The sequence below is a fragment of the Macrobrachium nipponense genome, chromosome 9, assembly GCF_015104395.2.
Source record: "Macrobrachium nipponense isolate FS-2020 chromosome 9, ASM1510439v2, whole genome shotgun sequence".
NCBI lineage: Eukaryota > Metazoa > Arthropoda > Malacostraca > Decapoda > Palaemonidae > Macrobrachium > Macrobrachium nipponense.
This window is the reverse complement of record NC_061110.1, coordinates 9,976,311-10,000,627: the sequence shown is the minus strand read 5'-3', so window position 1 is coordinate 10,000,627 and position 24,317 is coordinate 9,976,311. Positions and strand designations below refer to the sequence as shown.

The following is a 24,317-nucleotide window of genomic DNA, read 5'->3' as shown; positions in this document are numbered from 1 at the left end:
GTCTTACTAATTTGCTGTAGTATTTTCTTTAATGAATTGATTGCTCTTTTCATTAATATTAATATTTGAAAAATAGTAAATCATTTAGCCCTATCATACAAAAAACATACATCTCTGTAAGACAAAGAGAGAGAGAGAATTATTATTGTTATTATGTGATATCATTTAATCTTATTAAACTTACTAATACAGTATTGATCAATATTAATATTTTAAAATTAGTAAATCATTTTTTTATCATAAAAATGTATTTAGGCATGAAAATAACATCAAATACACTAATTAGTGATTATTTATCGTCAGAAAACCCAGAGAATAGGCAAAATCCCCCGCAAATAATGGGTAGATATGGTCCAGAGAGAAATCCGCGAATTAGTGAGTCCGCGAATAGGGGGTGGCCCACTGTATATAAATATATATATACATATATAATGTGTGAATGAGTGTCTTTGCTATAAAGTATATTTATACCCTATACCTCTTAAACTAAAATGCTTATAACTGCCTGTTTTAACAGTTAACTGCCTGATTTAATATTTCAAACAAAATATACCTTGAATTATCATACTAAAACCATTTGATATTTCAAACAAAAATACACCCTGAGCCATCATTCCAAAACACCCAAAGTCATCTTACATTACCCTCCCACAACTATTACTACTCTTAGTACGTATGTAGTATAGGGTAAGGTGCCCAGTGGAGACATATTTTGCCTGGAATTTTTTCTTTCATCGCTTATAGCTCTTGATTTTCCATCATTTTTCCTTTTAGCGCCTGATTTGAAAAAGTTCAGTGCTTGATCTGGAGGCAAAAACAATCAAATCAACATTTCCATTTCGCACCAATATGTCTGGAAGTACAATATAATGCGGTCCATTATATCAGTGAGCTACTGATGCTTTTAACTGGTTTGGTTGTTGAAGCCTGGTAATGAAGTAGTTAACCAGCAGTGAATGACTGAGCAGGTGACTTGGCTGACAGCACTCACTTTTTCTCTGTCCACACTGCTGTACGAACTCTGCCTGTTTTTTTTTATTGTTTTTTTTTTTTTTTTTTTTTTTTTTTTTTTTTTTTTTTTTTTTTTTGTCTCCATACAAAGGCTCTTTCATTTAGAATAAATATTTGATTGCTTTCTTTCTCTGACACTTTGTGCTTAATTACTGTGGCTCGGCTTTTGCCCTTAGTTTTAATAATGATACGAATGATGCTGACTGATTCTCTTAGCAGCAAATATGATTAGTTTAGATTTTCAGGGTTTGTTGGAGCTTTTTGTCACCCATGAATGTAGATCCTCACTCAGATTTGCAAATGTCAGGATTGTAAACTGCCTCTGAACTGTGCCAAACATGCTACTTGGTCCTTGCTCTTTGGAAGAAACACGTGTTGAAAAGGAAGTAAACTCAGAAGGTGCTGGGTGCCGTTGATGTCTTCTGTGGCATCCTGAACACCCTCTATCTTCCTTTGTCTTCATGCTAGGAGATTATCTAGCAAGGCCTCAGATATAGAGGTTTTTCATTGGGGGTGGTTGTAACCATTGCTAGTTCTTGCAATATTTCAACTAGCAATGTCTTTCTGGGAAATTAGAACTGATTTTGTAGTGGAAGGTGCATTGTGGTCAATTCTTGCTATGCCCTTAAATGTAAACTCCTTACTTTTCAATGCAGAAAGATGGGTGTTTCCACACTCAAAGTTTTTGAACTTCATTGACTCAACATGGGTTCTTTACTATACGTATTTAAAAATGCTCATCCAGCAAGTTGAGAAAAAGGTACTTTTTGGTTATCTCAGATCTAACTGGTGTACTCCATCCTTTTTAAGTTATATAACACATCAAGCATCCCTCATGAGCTACTGCAGAAAGCTGTTTTTTTTTTTTTTTTCAAAACATTGCAATGAAAATGGTTTTTTACTGTCAGTTGCAACTTTGAGATGTTATAAGATTTATGTACTATCTGGGAAGGTCAGGCATACTAGATTATGGTCGTTAGTTGGTATGTCATTTACCTGTGACTTTGTAATGAAAACCCAAACCATTTGTAGGTAGGACTGTTCCATAGCTCCTTTCTCCATTCCTTCCTCTTCTTCCATTGCTAGTACGTAATGCAGAGGACCTCTTGCTATATCCAGTGAAGGCTATCATGCTTTATCTGTAGAGGACTAGAGACTTCAGGGGCAACACTTCTAGGTTGTTCCTCTAAACATTATAAAGGAAGAAACAAGTTACAAGGGCCAGTGTCGTATAAGCTAAGGTAGATGATATTTAGAGCAGCAATGTTACTGCTGGCAAATTGGAATAGCTCAGAATGTGAGCCCCTGAATTCATAGTGCCCATGCCTCTTTTACCTTTAGGCATGATACAGTTGTTTTTCTCATTTTACCTGCGGGTACCTGGCAGTGCTAATCTACCTTTGGTACTTATGAGCAGTACATCAAGGGCCATGCTTTACTTTTGGGAGAAGAATTTTGACTCCTCAGACCCCAAGTAGTCTACTGTATGTTTCAGGTTAATGCAAATACTTAGGAATTTAGCAACTTGGCTTCCATACAAACTCACTGATTGATCATGTAACTAGTGCCTTCATCCTGGGCCCTCAAAACTTGCTGTCTCATACATTCTACACAAATTGTATGCTGAGGTATTCGTGAGGATCCAGAGGACAAAAGAATGGTGAATCAATGAAAATTCAGATGTCTATATAACCATTATCAATGGGTTTATGTGGAGAACTTTGCTAGTTTTGGGCAGTACAGACCACTTTGCAGATTAATTCAGATCTTAATTTTTATGTATGGTGCATTTTTTTATACTCTAGCCAGTCACTTTTGAAAAATAGCATCAGTTAAAGAAAAAAAATATGTACACTATACTATACACTTTGGTTTGTGCATTTTCTCTTGAATTTAACTTTGGCAATATACCTGTGGTACAACAGTAGACAGTGGTCTGTCAAAAATGTTTTGGTAATAACTTGTGCACAGTACATGATAGTGCTATCACTATATTGTATACTTGAAAAGTCAAACCCCATTAAAAATGTACTATGGTCACTGGTTAAACCAGAGGGCTAAGCTGCTCAGCCTTAAGGGTAGACTTAGTATGATTTGACATTTACGTATTAGGTTATTTTATGACAGAATGGTAAGATAAAGTGAAAATTTAAGAGCAGTACTATGGTAAGAAGAAATAAAATTAGGTTGCTGGAACACGATGTTATATAAAATAGCCTAGTTTAATTAGCATAAGCAGCATTTCTTAATTATAGAGTTTAGTATATGTGATGATAGGGTCATTTATGCATTATATGTTGTAAAAGGTATAATTGTTTGTACACTCTTTGGTAATTGATGTTTGCTCTATTTTTATGCTATTCTTTTGTAAAATAGGCTTCTGCTGGTCCAGCATCCCCTAGATGCTGGACTGACATACTTCTGAAGTACGTATGTTTACTGCACATGTGCAAGAATAGTGTTTTGTAAAGATGTTCTTTAGTTGTGCATGCATTTTTCAGAGCACACTTGGAAATAACTCGGCACCGACATGAAATCAGACGTTTGGAACAGATTCGCTCCATGTTGTATGATATCCAGCGTCAGATTCACTCCTTACGTGCATCTGTTGACCAGTCTATAGAAGATTTAAGTGGATCACTAGGGGACATAGCCGGTTCTCCAAGTCAGGTGTAAGTACTAACTGCCTAAGGCTTCTCTTTCTACTCATTTTTTCCTAGTAATCTAAGGAAATATTTGAAGGAATAAGTTTTAACGATTAATCAGAAAAGTAATTTAGAAAAATGTTAACAATCAGAATTTATTGTTGTATATCAAAGGTGGTGCAGATGTAAACTAAAAATAAGATAGGTACTTTCCAGACTTTATATAGGTTCAGCTTACATATTTACTTGTTTGAATGTCATGTCGTTAAGCCTTGATGACTCTGAGTCTGCCATTTTATTAGCATACATATAGACTTTCTTCAGCTATTTGGACAAAGTACTGTAGCACTGTTTTATGACAGTAAAGTTATTATACTGTACATAAAATTTCATTTTCAGTCAGATGGAACATGTGTGTTTCAGTCAAAAAAAGTTGTACTATTAGGGTTCTTGGATGTTATGTGGTAAATATTTACTTTTCTCTGTTGGGAATTCTAGCATATTATATTAGTGTAAGTGAGATCTGTTCACACTGAGTAAGGCTGTGTATGATCAGCAGGGTTGCAAAAACAGAGAGTGCAATTGATTTTTTCAGATATTTCCCACTTACAGATACATAATGTCGTCAATTTTGTATTGTTAATGTGTTTCTTTTAATTAAGCATGCACTTTCGAAATATTGTGCTACTCTAATCCTTGTCCTTCATTCAAGATGAGGTTCTTTTGGCATGTCAGGAAATCATATAGCTGAAAGAGAGTGATTTGGTCAAACTGAGCCAAACTTTTAATGGAAAACCTTTCATTTTAGATTGGCCTTGAGTTTCTTACAATCTCATTCTCTTCAGCATTCGACCAAATGAAGAAGACACGGCATCTTCTAACACTAATACTACGGGTGCAAGTCCTCGATCACTCTGTCACCGTCCGCGAACAGCTCCAAGGTCTGTTGCAAGGTTGCAGAGAGGTCCCTTTGGGACAAGAACACGGTCACGACATGCACACAGGTATGAAATACTATTTGGAAGGTTTATTGTGAATTTCAGACTTTGGTTGTTACTCTATCCATTACTTCAAAAATTTTTGCATTTTATATTATTTTTTTATTTTTTTATAATTGTTGGTGACTTGGGAAATGCTGAATTCATGGTAAAATGGTCATTTTGTTGCAATTATTTTGTAAGTGGATTGCTTGATGTTCCAGTTGTTTGGGTATTCAGTTTTGCAGACAAAGCCGAAGTTGAATGAAATTTGGTAAAATGTAGATGAAAAGAAAGTTGAATATATTTACACAAAATTCAAATTCTTTCTGGTGTTACCTACAGCTCATGTGATTTGGGAAAAGTTGTATATATTTTAAGTATTTGTACAGTGTTAAACATAGCTAGTTTTCATAGAGGTGGGTTGCATCAAGCCAAAGTCATTCTGTGCGGCAAGTTGTGTGTCTGATCATGGAAGTCAGGCATCAAGCCAAAATCATTCAAGTTTTGAGCTTTAAGGTGTGATTCGCATCTTATTACTCATTGAGTGTTTCATGAGACCACATGAGTCAGATTGTCAGACAGATTTGTTCTCTTATGTATGAGAGATGAAGGTTAGAACAGTCAAATTAAAGAATTTGTCAGTATGTATACAATACTCTGGTTTGAGTTACACTAACCAAATTGTCAGTCTTCCATAAGAATTTTGGTTAATAAAGCTGCAGTTTCTCTAGCAAAATGAAACATTTATGGATAATGCCATCTAGGTTAAAGAAAATTCCTAGGAATTGATTGTCGAACAGATTCTCTCATATGATTAGCAATAACAGGTTTTGGTAAGCCTCAATTTTTGGGGGATTCAGATGGAAAAGAGGTGAAGGAATCAGACGGGAAAGAGGTGCGTTTACTTCTATAGCCCATAAACTCACTAATGGCAACTTTTAGACTAGCCAAGATCAAGGAAACAGGCGGCTCAGGGATTAGTTGTGATCTTGACTTCAAGGGAGAGTATAGTTTTCTCTCTCTCTCTCTCTCTCTCTCTCTCTCACATGATGTCTTTTTATAAATTTGCGCATAAATACACCCAGGGTTTGCTGTTGGTATTAGTCCTTATCTTTTATGATAGTATGTATGTCAGTTATAATTGTAATTTTGCAAAGAGAAGTGCAAATGAGTATTAGAAAAGACATGTATCATCCAAAGAAGTTGTTGCTGCAGCTTTGATCTCAGTAAATTTATGTAAATATGTTACAACAAATACACTAAGAGTTTATTACTGATTTTATTTCTTATCTATTTTGATATTTTAATTTATGATTGTCTAGTAAAAGAAGCCCAACAAGGTATTGTAAACAGTAATTTTATATTTTTTTTATATTTTTTCTTACACCTTGTGCATTTGCATATCTTCCTCTTTCCATTGATATATATTTTTTTCTTAAATTGGCCGACCTCAAAGTTTACCCATCTTGGGGTGCTGCATATTGATTTTTTATCCTGGTTCTTAATGGTTAAAGAAGAAAGAATTATAACAATTGTGCTAGAAGTCATTTTAGAAGGAAGAATTATTATAACAGTCTTCTAGAATGCTGTATGTTTGAGTAATGAATGTAATTTTAATTTCTTGAATTTTAATACCCTAATTTATTTTCCAGTTCATGGTCCATGTCACCTAGTGTGTTCCGGAGAATCCCACGCTTACGCTCGGTCCGCACTCGTTGTCATCTTCCCGGTTTGTGTACACCTCTGAGGGGGGCAAACAGCACAACAAATGAGTCTAATAGAGAAAGGTTGCCACCTAGAGCACGGACAGTATCAACTAGACCATACTCCACTTACAGGGGCTGTGGTTGGGCCATTGCCCACACCACCACCAGATGAGCGTCATGGTCTCAGAATTGTGTCTGGCGATTCCAATCTTACTCAGACACGAACGGTAAGCAGTTTTTTCTTTCAGTTGGTTTTGTAGGTGCTAGTGCCATCATTGCACCTCACATGGTGCACTGTAGGCTTTACTTAAGGGTCTTTGCAGAGTCCCTTTGGCCCCTAGCTGCAACCTCTTTCATTCCTTTTATTTGACCTCCATTCGTATAGTCTTTTTTTCCATATGACTTCCCACTTTCTCTAACAATTATTTCATAGTGCAACTGCAAAGTTTTCCTTCTGTTACACCTTTCAAACCTTCTTACTGTCAGTTTCCCTTTCAGTGCTGATTGTCCTCATAGGTCCCAGTTCATGGCCTTGGCCTAAATTATTTATTTCTATTTGTATTCCTTCTTTCAGTCGGAAGAGAGGGATTAAGGGATCAAAGTCAAGGTTTGTGCAATTTTCATTAGTGTATTAAAGGTTTGTGATGAAAGGATTGGTCAGTGCTTCAATTTGTGACCTTATCAGGAAGAATTTTCATCATGGTGGAAAATATTTGCTGGTGGTCAAGACTATTTTATTTGTAATTAGATTGAAAAGTTACACCACCTCTTGCATTCCAATAAGTGTCAAGGGCTATGAACAAAAGTTATGGGAATCTTCTGTAGACAGTCCATTTTTCCACTTACAGTTTTAAACAATTTAAACGGTTATTAGTAGTCTGAGGGGGGATTAATGAAAGCCAGTGAAAACACTGTTGCTATGCAACATTCACTAGAAGCATAGTGATTGATGCATAACAATCATAGATGACAGCTGTTGGTGTTAACTGCCTATCACATAGGTGATATCCTTAGACATCCATAAAGAAAAGATGTGCAGTATGTGATGTTAACTTAGGTAATGGTTACTGATGACTGCACAGTAGTGTAGTTACTGCACTACTAGTACTTTTGTAGGTACTAGGCAACTAGTAAAAGTATTGTCTCTGGGAACTTGTCATATTTTTTATTTTTTTATTGTACCAGTGTATTTATTTCTTATGTACAGTGGAACCTCTAGGTATGAAAGTCCCTGCGTAAAAAAAATTCAGGTTACGAAAGCAAAGACGAAAATTTTTTGCTTCTGATTACAAAAATAATTCAGGTTGCAAAAGGATAAAGTCCGAGATTCGCCCAGACCGCTGAGAACAGTTTTAAAACTAGCACGCCGCCAACTCAGTAGACTCGCCACCATCCTCCCGCTCTCCCATTGGTTCCTGATGCTAGTCACCGCCGTAAGATCCTGCTGTCCTATTGGTCAGCATCTGTTCCATCATGCCTCTATGTAAAGGCGTTCCTTGACCATTTTTTGCGGCAGCATTATTGTAAGCACCTGAAATTCGTTCGTTCACATATATTTCGTTTGTTAACGTAAATTCGTGTTAGTGATTTTGCTTTCGTTGTACTGTAAGTTACTTTATCTTGTTGTGTGTGAACTTAATTACTTACGTTATTAGCCATGGGTCCCAAGAATGTTGCTGAAGTTCATGGAAAGAAGAGAATGCTTTCTATGGAGAACGAAGTTGGAGACAATCAAGAAATGTTAAATGTTTTCTGCCATTTGTTAATGTGTTTCATAAAGTTTAAGTGTTAATGTTTTCTGCCATTTTTTAATGTTTCGTAAAGTTAAGTGTTCATGTTTTCTGCCATTTGTCCTCCTCCTCTTTTGTCACTTTCGGACATTGCCTCACTCGAAAGGTAAGGTCCCACATTTGTTCCGGTACGATATACAAACCTTTCGGTCCTTTTACAATAGGAAGGTAACTAGCGGCAGTTGGACGGTCGTAAGCTTCGAACAAGGGAGTTCGGTAGTTAACTGCTTGTCCGACAGTGCGCGCGCCGCGCGACTGGGAGGTGAAGAACCACTTTTGCTTTCGGGCGTGTGTGTGGAGGACGTGTTCGTCATCGCTCTCTGCCCGCTTCATCGTCGTATGTTTTGCTTTTGTTGTGAAATTTTCAACTTGGTTTGTCAGTGTTTGAAAGTGAAATGTAAGTAGTACTGTCTTTTTCATCTTGGTTTTATTACATGATTTTATGGATCATCGGACATGGAGCTATCCCCCGCGCCCCCCCATCAACCGTAGATGTACCCAGGGGTGGAAGGCTGCAAGTGTGGGGTCTTCCGCTCTTTCCGAAGATTGATCCTCATTTGCGCTCGGTGCCGAGGGCGCGAATGCTCTCGGGCCGAGCCGTGTAACATTTTCTTTGGTCGGAGGTGCAGTGGGTGTTGTACGAGGGCGGGAAGAAACGAGGCTTGCCAAGGAGTCGTCGGAAAGCCTCTCCCCACGACTCCCTTGGTAACCGATACTTCGTCTTCTTTCCTGCCCCCCCGCTTAGCTCCCACGTATGGCACCTTCCTCTTCGGGGCGGGGGGGGGGGGGGTTCGAGGTTCTTCTTCTTTGCCCGATCCATCGAGCGTAGAGGAGGGCGCTTGTTACCCGGTGTGCATTGTATTCAGGGTCTTCCGTTTGCTCAGGGTGGGGCTCCCCCCCCCAACTTCCGACTATTGGTTCCTCAGGGCTCCTGCTGCGGGGGACGACCTTGGCCAGGTGTGGATGTCGCTGGGACTTCGGGGCACGCCAAGCGTCCAGGTGGCTCTGCTCCAGCATCTGGCGGAGGGGCCTGTTGCCGGTCAGCCCAATGGAGCGGTGACCACCACTACCACCACGATCTCGACTCCAGGGTACGCCGCCCCTCCTCACCTGGTTTACACCCCTCATGTGATGTCGGTAACGCCTACGGCCGCCGTGCAGGGCCCGATCGCTGCCATGCCGAGGAGGGGCGTGCCTCCCCCTCCAGGTTCTTCGTGCTGCCATCCCCGGTCTTCCGTTGCCCGAAGAGCTGGCCCCTGGACCTCCCGCCGGTACCCAGGATGTCGCTGGCTGCTGCCCCGTCTCCTGGAGTACCTGCCCTGTCTGCCTTATCTGCCGTACCTGCTGTTCCTGCTGTTCCCGCACCTGCCGACGTCGTTCCAGCCCGCGGTGTTGCTGCCCCAGACGCTGGTCCTTCCAGAAAGGTTGCAGCCGGGAGGGCCCTGTTGCTTCGGCAACAGCAGCCCCGGCTCCATCCTGGATGGAGGACCTGACGTCTGTCTTGAGGGAGCTGACGAAGAAGAAAAAGAAGAGGAAGGTGTCGTCGTCGTCTTCTTCATCGCCTGCTGCCGCCTCTTCCCCTTCGACTTCCAAGGCTTCCAAGCCGAGGAAGAAGAAGGCTACCTCCTCCCCTCCTAAGAAGGCTCCTTCGGGAACTTCTCAGGGGACCAGAGGGGTACCGGCTAACACCGGTACTTGCTCGCCTGGTGCTAGAGGCTCTGCCACTACACCAGGTTCCGGCTCGGCCTCTCGTCCGCGAGAGGTACTGAGTGTATGGTCACCCACGGGTGGCCGTGCAGCCAAGACCCAGACGCCAGAGCTTGCTCGGCACCAGGATCAAGGCACGGAGCGGAAGGCTGGTGAGAGCCGCTCAGGTGACTCGCTAGACCAGCGATCGCTCTCGTAGTGACCAGCTGGTTATCAGGGTTGCCGTGACCGTCCTAGACCGACCACAGGCGGAGGCTGGTAAGAAGTCCCCTCGATCGCGGCTGGTTCCAGCGGTTCGACGCGCCATGAGAACGGGCACTGGTCCCATCGCGACAGTGGTCTCTGCAGGTCCCCTGACCACCGCTCCCACTGGGACCGGACGGATAGGGGGACCAGCAGCAGCTCCCCTGACGTACGGGACCGGGGCCGCTGTTCTCGGTCCAGCTGCTCGCCCCAGGGGAGCGGCACAACCAGGCCTGCAGCTCGATCACCACCATTGGCGATCACCTGCAGCCCCCCAAGCACACCGGTTCTGCCAGCGAGCGAGGGGGGAGCGTCAGGTCTTCCTCTCCTGTTCCTCCAACTTCCTCGGGTTACACCGGGAAGGGCGAGATAACAAGGAGTGATCGTGAGGGGCCCACCCCCGCGATCCCGCCACGACGCCCAACGTGCCAGGCACGGTCCTTGGATCGACCAGGTCGTATGCGCAAGTGGAAGGAGGAGACCGGGAGGGGTCTGCCGCTGTTTCTCCCTCTGTAGGAGGAGGGTCTCGGGAATCACTCTTGCTGGAGGGGCTTGATGGTCCTACTCCTCAAGATGCGGGCATTCCTGAGATCCAGAGGAATTTTGCTGAGGTCATTGTGCTGATTCGTCAGCACAACAACCTCGGGGAATGATCGCCAGCCGCTGGTCCAGACCAGCAACTCGACATAAGACCGACGCTCCATTCCTTGGTCCAGCTTTTCTCCAAGAAGCCGCTGGTCCAGACCTGCATCTCAATGGCCACCGTCGGTTGGCAATCGCCTGCAGTCCTCCCAGCCTACTAGCATGCTAGTAGGAAGGGTAGGAGCATCAGGTCTCCCTCACCTGTCCCTTCAGCCTCCTTAGGCTACACCGGGAGGAACGAGGCAAACAGGAGTGACCTTGAGGGTTGGGGGGGGGATGGCAAGACGAATGACGCTCCCAGACTCTTGGAGGGACCATCACTGCTGTTCATGTGACGGTCCGTCTGGACCACGCATTCAAGAGAGCAGGGCGCGCTCCCCCTTCGGTCCTCTTGAGAGGTTTCGGCCTCGACGAGGACTGGGACGCGTCGGAGGACGGTATCGGCTCTCTCCTGTCAGGTGCTCGTTCAGCCCCACCCAGACGACTTTCACGGTGGCGGCAGACGCTTAACCTACAGGTACGAGTTCGTAACCCTCCCTCTGGGAAAAAAAACCGTTTTTCTCCTGACGATACATTTTCCCAGACTCTGAAGAGGCCAATCGCCACAAGGTGATGGCTGCTCGTACTCGCTTCTCCAACTGCTAGTTCCGCTGGGAAGGCGAGCGAGTATCCAATTCCTCCCCCATTCCCTCTCTCCTTACGGCTACGAGGGAAAGGGGAGGGATCCTGCAGAGAGTTCTCTATAGGATTCCACATTGGGGACTGCGTTCCTGGGGGGGATCCTCGGGCCCTACCGGACGTAAGTACCCGTCGTTGAGGAAGGATCCTGTCCCATCCTCGATTTCTACGGGAATTGGGAGGACCACCAATCGATGATCGTCTGACTAATTCGGTGGGGGTTTCGCCGGGCGCTTAGAATTCTGCGGAATTTCTAGCACTCTCAGAGTGTTCATGTTTTTTTATGATCTGCAGACACTTGGGCGAAACCACGGTCCAGAGTGGGCTAAACGAGAATCCCCGATAATTGTTACTACGATAATCGGGAATCTCGCCGAATGCTCGAATTCCTTGAATTTCTAGCGTTTGCAAGAAGCACGGCTGCTGAAGGAAGAATATCTCACAGTGGGCGACCAACCCTGGGATAGAGAAGAACGGACGGGAACATCCAGTTTGGCTTGAACTATCGTCTTCGGTATTCTGTTATCACCATTGAAGCTTTCCTTCGGGGATGACTCCTCCTTCACTCTCTTGATTAGAGAATGAAGGGTGTCGGCTTCCAATCCTTATTCTCATTCCTCGAATGGAAAAGAATTTAGGATGGAGGTCTTTGTACAGGAACCTACAAATATACAGGCAGTCCCCGGGTTACGACGGGGGTTCCGTTCTTAAGACGCGTCGTAACCCGAAAATCGTCGTAAGCCGGAACGACGTTCTTGAAAACATGTCCACAGGGAAAATTTCACTAATTTGCAATTTTTCTTAGGGCCGTATCTCCAAAATTATCACTAATTTACTTTTTTCATGTGTAACACTGTGTATTCACAAATTACTGTATATTTTTCATTAAAGTACAAGAGAGAGAGAGAGAGAGGAGAGAGAGAGAGAGAGAGAGAGAGAGAGAGAGAGAGAGATTACATAAAACCATTAAATTCGTTGACCATTGTATGGCATTGTTAAGCTCCGAGTGTCACTGGAGTTATGAGGTAGGGAAATTGATACAGAAAAAGACGAAGGGAAGAATTTTCTTTTGAAATTAGTTATCGTATTATTACTACTTCTATTATTATTATTATTATTATTATTATTTGAAAATATATTAAACACGTGCATCTACCACTTAAAAAATTCTCTCATCTCAGTAAGAAAGAGGAATTATCCTTACAAGTGAAACTGGAAAGGTCATTTTCATCTCTTTAAAGTACGACCATTATGAATTTTGTAATTAAAGTTTTATTTTATTATTATTATTATTATTATTATTATTATTATTATTATTATTAAATAACTGAAATTATCAATAAACATTTTACATACTAGTACCATAAAAATTCTTTCATCTCGGTAAAAGAGAGAGAGAGAGAGAGAGAGAGAGAGAGAGTGTTTATCTCTCTCTGTTCTCTCAAAAAATACTTATAACGCTTCCAGCGAAAGAGAGGAGTTACCACTATGACACATTTATTATCTTGTGTGGCAAAAGAGAGAGAGAGAGAGAGAGAGAGAGAGAGAGAGAGAGAGAGAGATGAGAGAGAGAGAGAGAGAGTTAACCTTAATTAAAAGTGACATGGATAGATTAGTACGTATTGTATTTCTTTAAAATACTATCACATATGAATTTTGTAATTACAGTTATTATTATTATTATTAGTATTATTATTATAGTATTATTATTTGAAAGTATAAAAAACAAATAGTACAAGTACATAAAATTCTCGAATCTCAGTAAATGAAAAAGAGAGAGAGGGGGGGGGGGAATTTCATGAGCACATCCCCCTCCTGGCTGTCACAGAACTTAATATCTGACAGTTTTAGTACCTGGATCTCGAGAAAAGGTTACTGGAAGAAGGACTGGTATTTCCTTCATTCTTCCATAATTTTTTTAAATATAAGCCTAAAATCTTACTAATTCACTCTGGTATTTTCTTTAATGAATTGATATTATTGCTGTATATAAATTATATTAATATTTGAAATAGTAAATCATTTATTTATCATACAAAAAAAACATACATCTTTGTAGTAGAGAGAGAGAGAGAGAGAGAATTATTATTTTTATTATGTGATATCATTTCTTATTAAACTTACTAATACGTAGGTTAATCAAAATTAATATTTAAAATTAGTAAATCATTTTTTGTATTATAAAAATGTATTTAGTCATGCAAATAAACATCAAAATACACTAATTAGTGATTATTTTTTGTTGGAAAATACAAAGAGAGAGAGAGAGAGAGAGAGAGAGAGAGAGTAGAGAGGAGAGAGAGAGAGAGAGAGAGAGAGAGAGAGAGAGAGAGAGAGAGAGAGAGAGAGAGGAACTATGGTTTTTATATCCAAGTCTAAGTAGAGTATAAATGGATTCTTTAAGTGAAATAATGTTTCAATGATATTTTGCTGTTTTGTATTAAGGATATGTATAACTGTTTGAGAATGCGTTCCTTATCCTTGACTATGGTTACCATACAGTTAATAGCGTAAATTAATTTATGCGCCCCTCCGCTCAGAAACTAGTTTCTGCGTATGAGGTATCGTTAAAAGGCATAAAAAACCTTTGTAACCTTGGAATTTGCGTTTTAATTTAGCCAGAAACTTAGTTTTGTTAATTATGTATACTGGAAACAAGCAATGATTTTTTCATTATTTGCGCTTTTGGACTGTTATAAACTGCGCATCCCAAGCTAGTGTATTCATTCGCTCGGAAACTAGTTCCGCATATGAGGCGTTCACTAAAAAAATTAAAAAAAACAAAAAAAAAAAATACGACATAAAAAGTGTCGAAAATCATCATAACCCTCAAAATTTTTGTTGTAATCTAACCAAAAACTTCTTTTTATTTTTAATTATACTGTGCTAAAACTATAAAGGATTCTTATCATAGTATGCGTTTTTTAAAAGCGTCTTTAACTCGGAGCGTCGGAAGCGTCAGCGTCGTAACCTCGGAACAAGCATCGTAACCCAGGGCGGATTTTTCAATGAATATTTAAGAAAAAGCATCGTAACCTCGGAACGTCGTAAGCCGGACCCGTCATAACCTGGGGACCGCCTGTACTACGTATATTACCCTCACGACATGATTCTGTTAATCAGTTGAATTGTCCGGGGTGTAGGCACATACCATAGTTAACTCTACGGATTGTGACCGAGACGAATAGTATCTTAATTGAACTGCAACTCGGGACTGCCTGCAACCTCCCAGGGGTTACCAGTTTCGATTTTGAGATACTTATGGTATTGTTACGACAACACCATCTCAGCTTTTGTATTTACCGAAATCCGTTTCATTTAAATACAGTTGCTCGAGCGTATTTTTTTTTTTTTTTTTTTTTTTTTTTTTTTTTTTTTTTTTTTGACGCTCGATGGTTCTAGCCGAACGCATTCCTTCTTGGAATGGATTACCTGGCAACTCAGGATGACGAGTGAGCGAGAGCTAACTGTGTATTGGACTGCCGACGCAGCCCAGTACCAGCTGGTTCTCCGAGATGCACTGTCGGGTTATGTCTCTCTCCCCTACAATGATTGACTACCGAACCGTATCTCTGCCCGACAATCACAGACTTAGGTCTCTGGTTGACGGGGATTCTCGCATACATGAATGACCATCTCTACTGCATTGCCTTGGAGCATTGCGAGAATTTTCAAACAGAGATATCTCTTGGACTCTATCATCTTTCTGTTTAACGCACGGTAACAGAAGTCTGTAGCCTAGTCTCCCTCTGCATCGCACCCCTGCGATAATGCGGAATGATTTCTTCAGACATCTGAGTTTGTCTTCTAAAAATCTCGTATTCGTAGGTGTGCAACTGTTCATGTTCACATTCCCGAATTACAGATGTATAACGGAAGACATCACCTGCTCCCCGCCCTGCCAGCTCTACTTCCAAGTATTGTCCTCCCTGGATAACCTGAAGAAGATGATCAGTCCATGAGAAGCAGTTCTTCAGGCAGTACTTCCCTGTGTTTTCATTACTGAAAAGCGCCCCGCTTTCAATGCAACTACGACTCCTCACCGAACAGCAATGAAATAGTGGTTTAGCGTTTTCAGTCCTTTGTAAGCACAGGTTCAGAATCTTGAGAATTCTTCTCTCGATTCGGCTGTGAAGACGCAGGTGGCATTCACCTTCCACCTTCGTCTTCAACGGCACATAGTGTTGTTTCTCCTTAGCTGAGATTCAACTACAATAGAGAATTCTCTTGCCATCAGGGAGGGTTTTTTTACCTCGGTTTTTTTCTCTAGAAGGCAATTGACTTTCGCCTGTTGGGCACATGCCTTGGGAGAATCATCACCTCGCCGTCCGGCATCAGTGGCAAACAAGTAGACGATTTGTATGGTCTCTCGGCATAACCCTTTAAAGGCGAAGGTCACGTGACTTGCTCGGATGCTTGGACAACTTGCCTCACACTACCGAACGCAGTCAGTCGGCAGCTGTCAGAGCGCCCGAGTCGGTTACGAGCTACGCTGTGGACTTAGTTCAGTTGTTCCAGATCAATCATTACTTCTTCCCACTAGCCTGTCCCAGTACCCATACCATCGACCCACCCACCATGGGGTGTCGGTTGTCCTATCCACTACGAAGATGAGACTTCGCCGCATGGGGGATACGAGACCGCCAGAGACTTCGCTGCAATGGGATATGAGAATGCGAGAGCACTTCGCTGCAGACGGATAGCCAGTATGGGTACTGGACATCACCGAAGAGGGAACTGCATGGCTTTTCCTGCGAAGTCAAGCATCCAGGGGATGGGGATCTGTGACGCTCGATTTTCATACCGAACTTCGTAGCAAAGACTCAGAATCCTTCGGTCCCTGCTGTTTGGTTCGAGTTCTTCAATCCACTCCCTAATGGACTTCACCGCCTTTGATGCGAAGGAGATGCTGCTTTGTCCTGTGAGGGCGTGACGGCACTATCTGAAGAAACTTGACACCTCAGGTCTGAGTGTTGACACATCTTCGTTAGCACCGGGATGACCAAGAAGAAGTTACAGGAACACACTTTCTTGCTGGCTGCGTGAGGTGATCAGGAGGGCATACGAAGCTGATGGTAGCGATGACATCCATACCCTTCGTCCGAGAGCCCACGAAGTCAGAGATATTGGTCCTTCCTTCGCATTCCGCAAGAACTTCTCCGTGGCGCAGGTACTGAAGGCAGGGGTCTGGGCCAACCAGACCACCTTCACCTCCTTCTACCTTCGGGATATTGCCCACAGGTCCTTGGATACTTTTTCCTTGGGACCCGTGGTGGTGTGTAGTTAACCCAGCCCCTAGCAGGCAGAACAGCATCGATTCCTGGTGTGACTGTAGAATGGATGAGTGAAGAGAGTGCGACTGGCTCCTCTTCCCCATCTTTTTCTCCCCTCTAACTGTGGGCAGAGGGATACGGTTGTCACCCTGCTGGAACGGTGAGATGCAGGTAAGCTACTCAACCAAGCCCCATCCTATCCCTTTCATTAGGGATAGGAGTGAATATCCACCACTTCCCCCAACAAGGGGGGAAAGTGGAAGCCAATAAGAGACAAACCCATAACTTTATGTTGCCTCTTGGAACAGGAACAAGTTCTTGCTTGCTAGTTTTAAGAGATACACTTGCCCCTCTCTTATTACTTTGGTCCAGAGGTCTGACCATTGATCCTGTGGTACATACCCCGATCAATTGGGCAGAGGCTAGGATACCTCCCTCGCTCTTACGACCAGGGAGGCAATCCAAGGTTGGGTGAACACCAGTCTGTTCTCCAAAGACTCAGATTCCTCCCACCAAGAAGTGAGTCTTCCTATTGTAAAAGGACTGAAAGGTTTCTATCGTACCGGAACAAATGACAATTTGTCCAAAATTGCATTTTTCCTAACTTTACAAACCTGAGGTCCTTTTACATATAGTCCCACCTCATGCCACCCCTCACTCTGGGTTTTTTGCCTGGGCCTAAAGCAAAAGTGATTCTTCACCTCCCAGTCACGCGGCGCGCGCACTGTCGGACAAGCAGTTAACTACGAACTCCCTTGTTCGAAGCTTACAAAAGACGTCCAGCTGCGCTAGTTACCTTCCTATTGTAAAAGGACCTCAGCTTTTGTATAGTTAGGAAAAATGCAATTTTGGACAAATTGTCATTTTTGTACATGAAAACTTACCCAGCAGATATATACTTAGCTATAGACTCGGTCGTCCCGACAGAATTTCAAAACTCGCGGCACACGCGACAGGTAGGTCAGGTGATCCACCATTCCCGCCGCTGGGTGGCGGGGTCTGGAACCATTCCCGTTTTCTAAGCCATAATTTCTCTGTCGGTTGAACGGACAACACCTATTGTTCGTTCCTCCATCTTGGATTTCTACTCGTTTGCCGAGAATTTGGATTGGTTTTTTGGTGACGTATTCTGTTTTTTTCTCTGGCTTGGCATACGCTTATTGTGGACTGTTTTTCGACTTTGGTTTGACTACTCTTTCACGATGTGTGACGCTAAGGCTTCACCTATGTTTAGAGTTTGTAGTAGGGAAGATTGCAAGGTTAGGCTGCCGAAATCGGCAGTAGATCCTCATAGTATTTGCGCTAAATGCAGAGAGAATGAATGTTCTTTTAATAATACCTGTGTTGAGTGCGAGAACCTAACAGAGCTTGAATGGAAGGAGTTATCTTCATATGTTAGGAAGCTTGAGAGAGATAGAGTAAGGAAGGCTTCAGCTAGGTCATCTAGTAGATCTTGTTCTCTAGAACAAGAAGTTAATCTCCTTACTAACGAGTTTTCCCCTAGCCTCAGCTGCTTGTTCTCCTGTTCTGAATCCAAAGATTCTTCTTCAGAGAGGGAAAATGTAAAAGCTTCCATCAAGAAACTTCAAGCTCAGTTACGAGCTCTAAATGAAGGTAAGAGTGGTGATAGTGACTTGTGCAGTGTCCCCAGTGCAGTGGAGGGGGCGTCTGACCGGTTCCTCATTGCTCCTAGGCCTAGACCGCTTCCAAACTCCCAGGACCAGAGGAGGAGGAATGTCGAAAGCCGCAGGGAGGATGCAGAACATCCCCAACGGTCAGGCGTCCCTTCGGCAGATCCTGTTGTAAAGTCCCAGGCTGCCTCGGATTGCCGCAGAAAAGGCGTCCTAAGGGAGTGTTTTTTTTTTTCGGCCTCAGACTCTTCCTCTCCTAAACGAGGATGGAGTTCGGCCTCTCTTTCGCGCCCTTTGAAGAGAGCCTGGAAGGCTCCTAAAGGAGACGCGGCTGATTCCAGCCCAGAGCGTTCTCCCGAGAATTGGCCTTCGGTGCCTAAGAAGACGAGACAAGAGGAGCCCTCTCTTCAGGATCCTACGAAGAAGTTTTTGATAAATCTGCAAGAGCAGTTAGCCTCTTTAGTAGGCTCCTTTGCTAAGGATTCGACAAGGAGGAAAGATGTTTCGCTCCCTGTTAAGAGTTCCGCTAAGTGCCCCTCTTCGTATAGGAGAGAACCCTCTCAATCTCCAGGGCGTTTATCGCCTTCGTCGAGAGACTCGTCCGACAGGAGTTGTTCTCCTGAGAGGAGAGTTCTTTCGCCCTATAGGCTTTCTTCTCCAAAGCGCCCTATGACGGGTAAGGCTTTGAATCCTGGTAGACAGGAAGAACGTAGCCTCCTCTTCCTATGAGACGCGCGAATCGAGCAGAAGTCTCGATCGTTAGGTCAGGGAACCGGAAGATAGACTAAAAACCGATTTTAGGTATCAGGTATCCTTTGGGTCTACAGGACCAGGAGCAGGCAGGCGCAAAGAGGCAGCGAGACGCAAGAAAGGGCGTCAAGAGCCTCTCAAACCACAGGATTCATCAGGACGCCATGAGTCAGGACGCCAGGAGTCAGGGTGCCAGGAGTCAGGACGCCATGAGTCAGGGCGCCAGGAGTCAGGGCGCCAGGAGTCAGGACGCCAGGAGGCAGGACGCCAGGAGTATTACGTTAGGCCGTCAAGAGTTAGGGCGCCAAGAGCCTGTTAAGCGTCAGGAATCCAGGGAGCAGGGATCTTTTCAAGCGCCCTGAATCAGGGAGCCAGGAGGAGCCTATCAAGCGCCGCGAGGTCTGGCGAACCGCAAGGGCCTAGACAACAAGAGTCTAGTAGGCGCAAGAGTGTTTTCGGACCGACAGGAGCCTCATTCTTCGTATAGAAGTTCGAAACGTTCAGCGCTCATCCCCTTCTCGGGAAAGGAGTTCTTCTCCCGGGAAGAGCCCGATCACTCCCAAACGGTCTCCTTCAGTGGATCCGTTGGAACAGGTATCGGAAGAGGAGGAGCCCTTAGATGTAGCAGTTTTCTGAGTACAAGAGGCTCTCATCTTTTGCTGCTCAAGGAGTTCGGAGACTCCCTTCATCCTGCTGACCCTCCTTCACCAGGATCTTTGATGTCGAGCACAAAAGCTCACAAGTCGTCTTCCTTCGTCAAGATGCGCCCTGCTCTTTGTATGAAAAAGGCCTTAAAGACCTTTTCAGAGTGGTTGACTTCCAGAAGGGAAGCGGGCAAAACAGTTTTTTTCCTTTTTCCTGCCCTCCTTCCAAGTTAACAGGTAAACCAGGAAGGTGGTACGAGACCAAGGAACCTATGGGGTTAGGTCCTCCCCTTCATCCGCAGACGCGGATTTCGCTTCTTTAGTGGACTCTTCCAGAAGGAAGTCTTTGCTTTCTGCTAAAGCAACATGGGGCATGTGTGAGCTGGACCACCTTCTAAAGGGCCTCTTTAAGACCCTGGAAGTCTTCAACTTCATGGGACTGGGCTTTGGGAGCGTTTGCTAAGAGAGCTCAGGACACTGACTTTGTCTCCATGGAGGAACTTTCAAGCGTCCTGGCTTGCTTGGACAGAGCGGTTATGGACGGTTCCGTAGAAGTTGCCTCGCTTTTCGGAACGGGAGTCTTAAAGAAGAGATCGGTCTTTAGCTCTTTTCTAGCAAGAGCCGTATCACCCTTACAAAGAACATCTCTTCTTTTTGCACCTTTGTCCCCTCATCTGTTTCCACAGGAGACTGTTAAAGAGGTTGCTAAATCTCTTACAGAGAAGGCAACTCAGGATCTTCTCACTCACTCAGCCAAGAAGTTTAGGCCGGCCGTGCCTATCGAGGGGAAAAGAGAGAGACCCTCTTTTGTACAGCCCTTTCGAGGTGCCTCCTCTTCTAGGACCCCTCTTAGAGGTCGCAGACCAGATAGAAGGAGTAGACCATCTAGAAGGTCCTTCGGGAAGTCTAGATGAGCAGGGAGTCCTCCAGACAAAAGTAGGCGCCAGACTACTCCACTTTGCAAAAGTCTGGGCGCAGAAGGGAGCGGACTCTTGGTCCCTCTCGATCCTGAAAAAAGGATACTTGATCCCCTTCAGGGAAAATCCTCCCTTGACGACAACTCCAAGGGAGTTGACTGCAAGATACTCGGATCCGGTCCGAAAGCTTGCTATTTTGCAAGCAGTGGAACAGATGATTTCCAAGGAAGCTGTAGAACTGGTTCAAGATCTCCAGTCTCCAGGATTTTACAATCGGCTATTCCTGGTACCGAAAGCATCGGGGGGATGGAGACCTGTTCTAGACGTCAGTGCCCTGAATTTCTTTGTCTTGAAGAAGAAATTTTCGATGGAGACGTCTTCCTCTGTTCTGTCTGCTCTTCGTCCAGGGGACTGGATGGTGTCCCTGGACCTTCAGGATGCGTATTTCCATGTGCCAATTCATCCGGCAGCAAGGAAATATCTGAGATTCATGTTCCAAGGGAAAGTATTCCAGTTCCGAGCGATGTGTTTCGGACTTTCGACTGCCCCTCAAGTCTTCACGGACATCATGAAGAATGTAGCTTATTGGTACATCTGGAAGGGATCAGGATCTCTTTATATCTGGACGATTGGCTAATAAGAGCCCAATCGGAGAAAAAATGTCTGGAGGACCTTTTATTTACTCTAAATTTGACAAAGTCCCTAGGACTTTTAGTCAATCACGAGAAATCCATGCTGACTCCCCAGCAAAGTATTGTGTATCTGGGGATTCAGATGGATTCTCTGGATTTTCTAGCATATCCTTCGCAGGAAAGGAGAGAACGCTGCTTAGAAAAGGTGGCAGTCTTCTTAAGGAAAGAACATTGTTCCGCGAGGGAATGGATGAGCTTACTGGGGACCCTCTCCTCGATGGAACAGTTTCGTTTCCTTAGGAAGACTACACCTACGACCCCTTCTTTATCTGAAGGAGAGATGGGATTGAAGTCCAACAATCTGGGAGAAACCTTTCCAATCTTGAAAGGGATCAAGGAGAATATCCGCTGGTGGTTAGATCCACAGAAACTAAGCAAGGGAATCTCCCTTCACTTACAGAAACCCTCGCCTAGCGTTATTTGCAGGACGCCTCGATTCAGGGTGGGGAGCGACCCTAGGTTCGGAAGAAGTGTCAGGCACTTGGGAAGGAGAACAAGTGTCCTGGCACAAAAACAAAAAAGAACTAACAGCCATTCATCTAGCTTTAGTTCATTTCGAGGAACAGGTCTCAGGTCTGGGGATTCAGATTCACTCGGACAACACAACAGCCCTCGCTTATATACAGAAAACAAACAGGGGGGACGCATTCCTTTTCCCTGTACGAATCAGCAAAGGATCTGCTGATTTGGCTCAGGAAAGGAAGATCTCTTCTCACAAGGTTTGTGCAGGGAGAGAGAAATGTCCGGGCAGATCTGTTGAGCAGAAAAGAACAAGTCCTACCCACGGAATGGATCTCAATCCTCAGATTTGCCAGCAACTATGGCATCTTTGGGGAAGGCCCAATATAGACCTGTTCGCGACCAACAGGAATCACAGATTAGAGAACTATTGCTCCCCGATCTCGGATCCACAAGCAGTAGCAGTAGACAGCTTTCTGCTAGATTGGACGGGCTTGGGACACATACGCCTTCCCTCCTTTCAAGATAGTAGGGGAAGTATTGAGGAAGTTCGCTTGCTCGGAAGGAACAAGAATGACCCTCATCGCTCCCTTCTGGCCAGCTTCTCGATTGGTTCACAGAGGTGCTGGAGTGGTTAGTAGATTTTCCAAGATCGCTTCCACTGAGGAACGATCTTCTCAACCCCACTTCGACAGGTTTCACAAAAACCTCCCCGCTCTAAGTCTGACCGCCTTCAGACTGTCGAAGGACTTGTCAGAGCAAGGGGCTTTTCACGAGAAGTGGCGAAGGCTATTGCAAGAGCCAGAAGAGTCTCCACCTCTAAAGTATATCAGTCGAAGTGGGAGTTGTTTAGAAGATGGTGTAAGGGAAAGAAAATATCCTCTTCCAGTACCTCTGTAACTGAAATCGCAGATTTTCTCCTATATTTGAGAAAGACTGTAACCTGGCAGTATCAACAGTGAAGGGTTACAGAAGTAAGCTGGCCTCAGTCTTCGACATAGAGGAATAGATCTGACCAATAATAAAGATCTCCATGACCTTATAAAGGTCTTTCGAAACCACGAAAGACCATGTAATCAAGAAACCTAGCTGGAACTTGGATGTGGTCCTCAAGTTCCTAATGTCGGAAAAATTCGTACCGTCTCACGCAGCTTCTTTTAGAGACTTAACGAGAAAGTCATTATTCCTCTTTTGCGTTAGCAACAACTAAGAGAATTAGCGAGTTGCAAGCTTTGGAAGGTAAAGTGGGTTTTAAGAAGGATTCAGCGATTTGCTCCTTTAAAACCATTTTTTCTAGCAAAAATGAAAATCCCTTAAAGCCTTGGCCAAGAAGCTTTGAGATAAGAGGACTATCTTCATTAACAGGAAGAGAACTAGAGAGGACTTTGTGTCCAGTCAGGGCACTCAGTTCTACCTGAGAAGAAAAAGTTGCTGGGAGGTACAGAAGAAAGTCTTTGGTGCTCTGTAAGAGATCCGAAAAGATCGATTTCCAAGAATGCCCTTACATTCTTCATAAAGGATGTAATAAGGGAAGCTCACCTTAAGTGCGATGAAGAGCACCTCAAGGTTCTCAGAGTAAGAGCTCATGAAGTGAGAGCCATAGCTACGTCAATGGCATTTCACAAAACATGGTCTCTGCAGGCACTTATAGAGTCTACGTTTTGGAGATGTAATTCTGTGTTTGCCTCGAATTACCTAAGAGACGTAAAAATTTCGTACGAAAAGTGCTTTGCTCTGGGAGCGTATGTTTCGGCGAATTCAGTGCTGGGAGAAGGGGCTGAGGCTAATCCTTCGTAATTTACTTTAGTGTTTATATTATCTTTATTGGTGGTTGTTTTATTGGTTAATTGTCAGAGGGAATAGGGAACCCTCTTGCAATTCATAGATTATAACAGTACTAACATGGTCAGGTGATCGGGATTGGCTTCAGTGCTCCTTGTGATTATTTTAGTAACCTTAACTCTGTCATGTAAGAGGGCGAGTCTCCATTGATATGACAAAAGGTCAAGGCTCTACCATGTAAGTGGGTCAGCCCCATTGGTACGATCCAGAATAGGCTCTGTCGCGTAAGCGGGCTAGCCCCCATTGACACGATCCAAAGAGTTATTCAGTCATAGGTTCATTCCTCGCTGAAACTCTTGAGGCAGGCAGACTCATCGACAGTAGTCATGAAGTCTTCAGCCCAATCAGGTAGGAACCATGATTATTTTATCCAAGAACATAGGTTGTTTTTTCCCTGTTTTTTTTAATGTATTTAGTTTAAGTATTATTTTGTTTTTTAGCTGTCTCTTGCCCGCCACCAAGGGTGCCAATCAGCTAAGTATATATCTGCTGGGTAAGTTTTCATGTACAAAAATGATATTGTTAAGATACAATAAAGTTTTTGTACATACTTACCTGGCAGATATATACGTTTTCATACATTCAACTTACCTGTCAGATATATACATAGCTATAGACTCCGTCGTTCCCGACAGAATTTCAAATTTCGCGGCACTCGCTACAGGTAGGTCAGGTGATCTACCGCCCTGCTCTGGGTGGCAGGACTA

General features: G+C 43.8%; 2 protein-coding genes across 2 annotated transcripts in view; one reads left to right on the top strand and one right to left on the bottom strand.

Moving 5' to 3' along the window:
• The window catches only part of LOC135218620 (activating molecule in BECN1-regulated autophagy protein 1-like), a 126,433-nt gene that overhangs the window by 66,807 nt on the left and 35,309 nt on the right, over positions 1-24,317 (bottom strand). The gene's annotated exons all lie outside the window — the stretch shown is intronic.
• LOC135218329 (uncharacterized) overlaps positions 1-24,317 on the top strand; it is a 92,536-nt gene that overhangs the window by 53,774 nt on the left and 14,445 nt on the right. The window contains exons 7-9 of the mRNA XM_064254557.1: positions 3,513-3,683; positions 4,502-4,660; positions 6,289-6,569. Of these exons, the coding sequence (XP_064110627.1) occupies positions 3,513-3,683; positions 4,502-4,660; positions 6,289-6,514 (556 nt within the window). The 3' untranslated portion in view covers positions 6,515-6,569. The remainder of the gene's footprint in view (positions 1-3,512; positions 3,684-4,501; positions 4,661-6,288; positions 6,570-24,317) is intronic.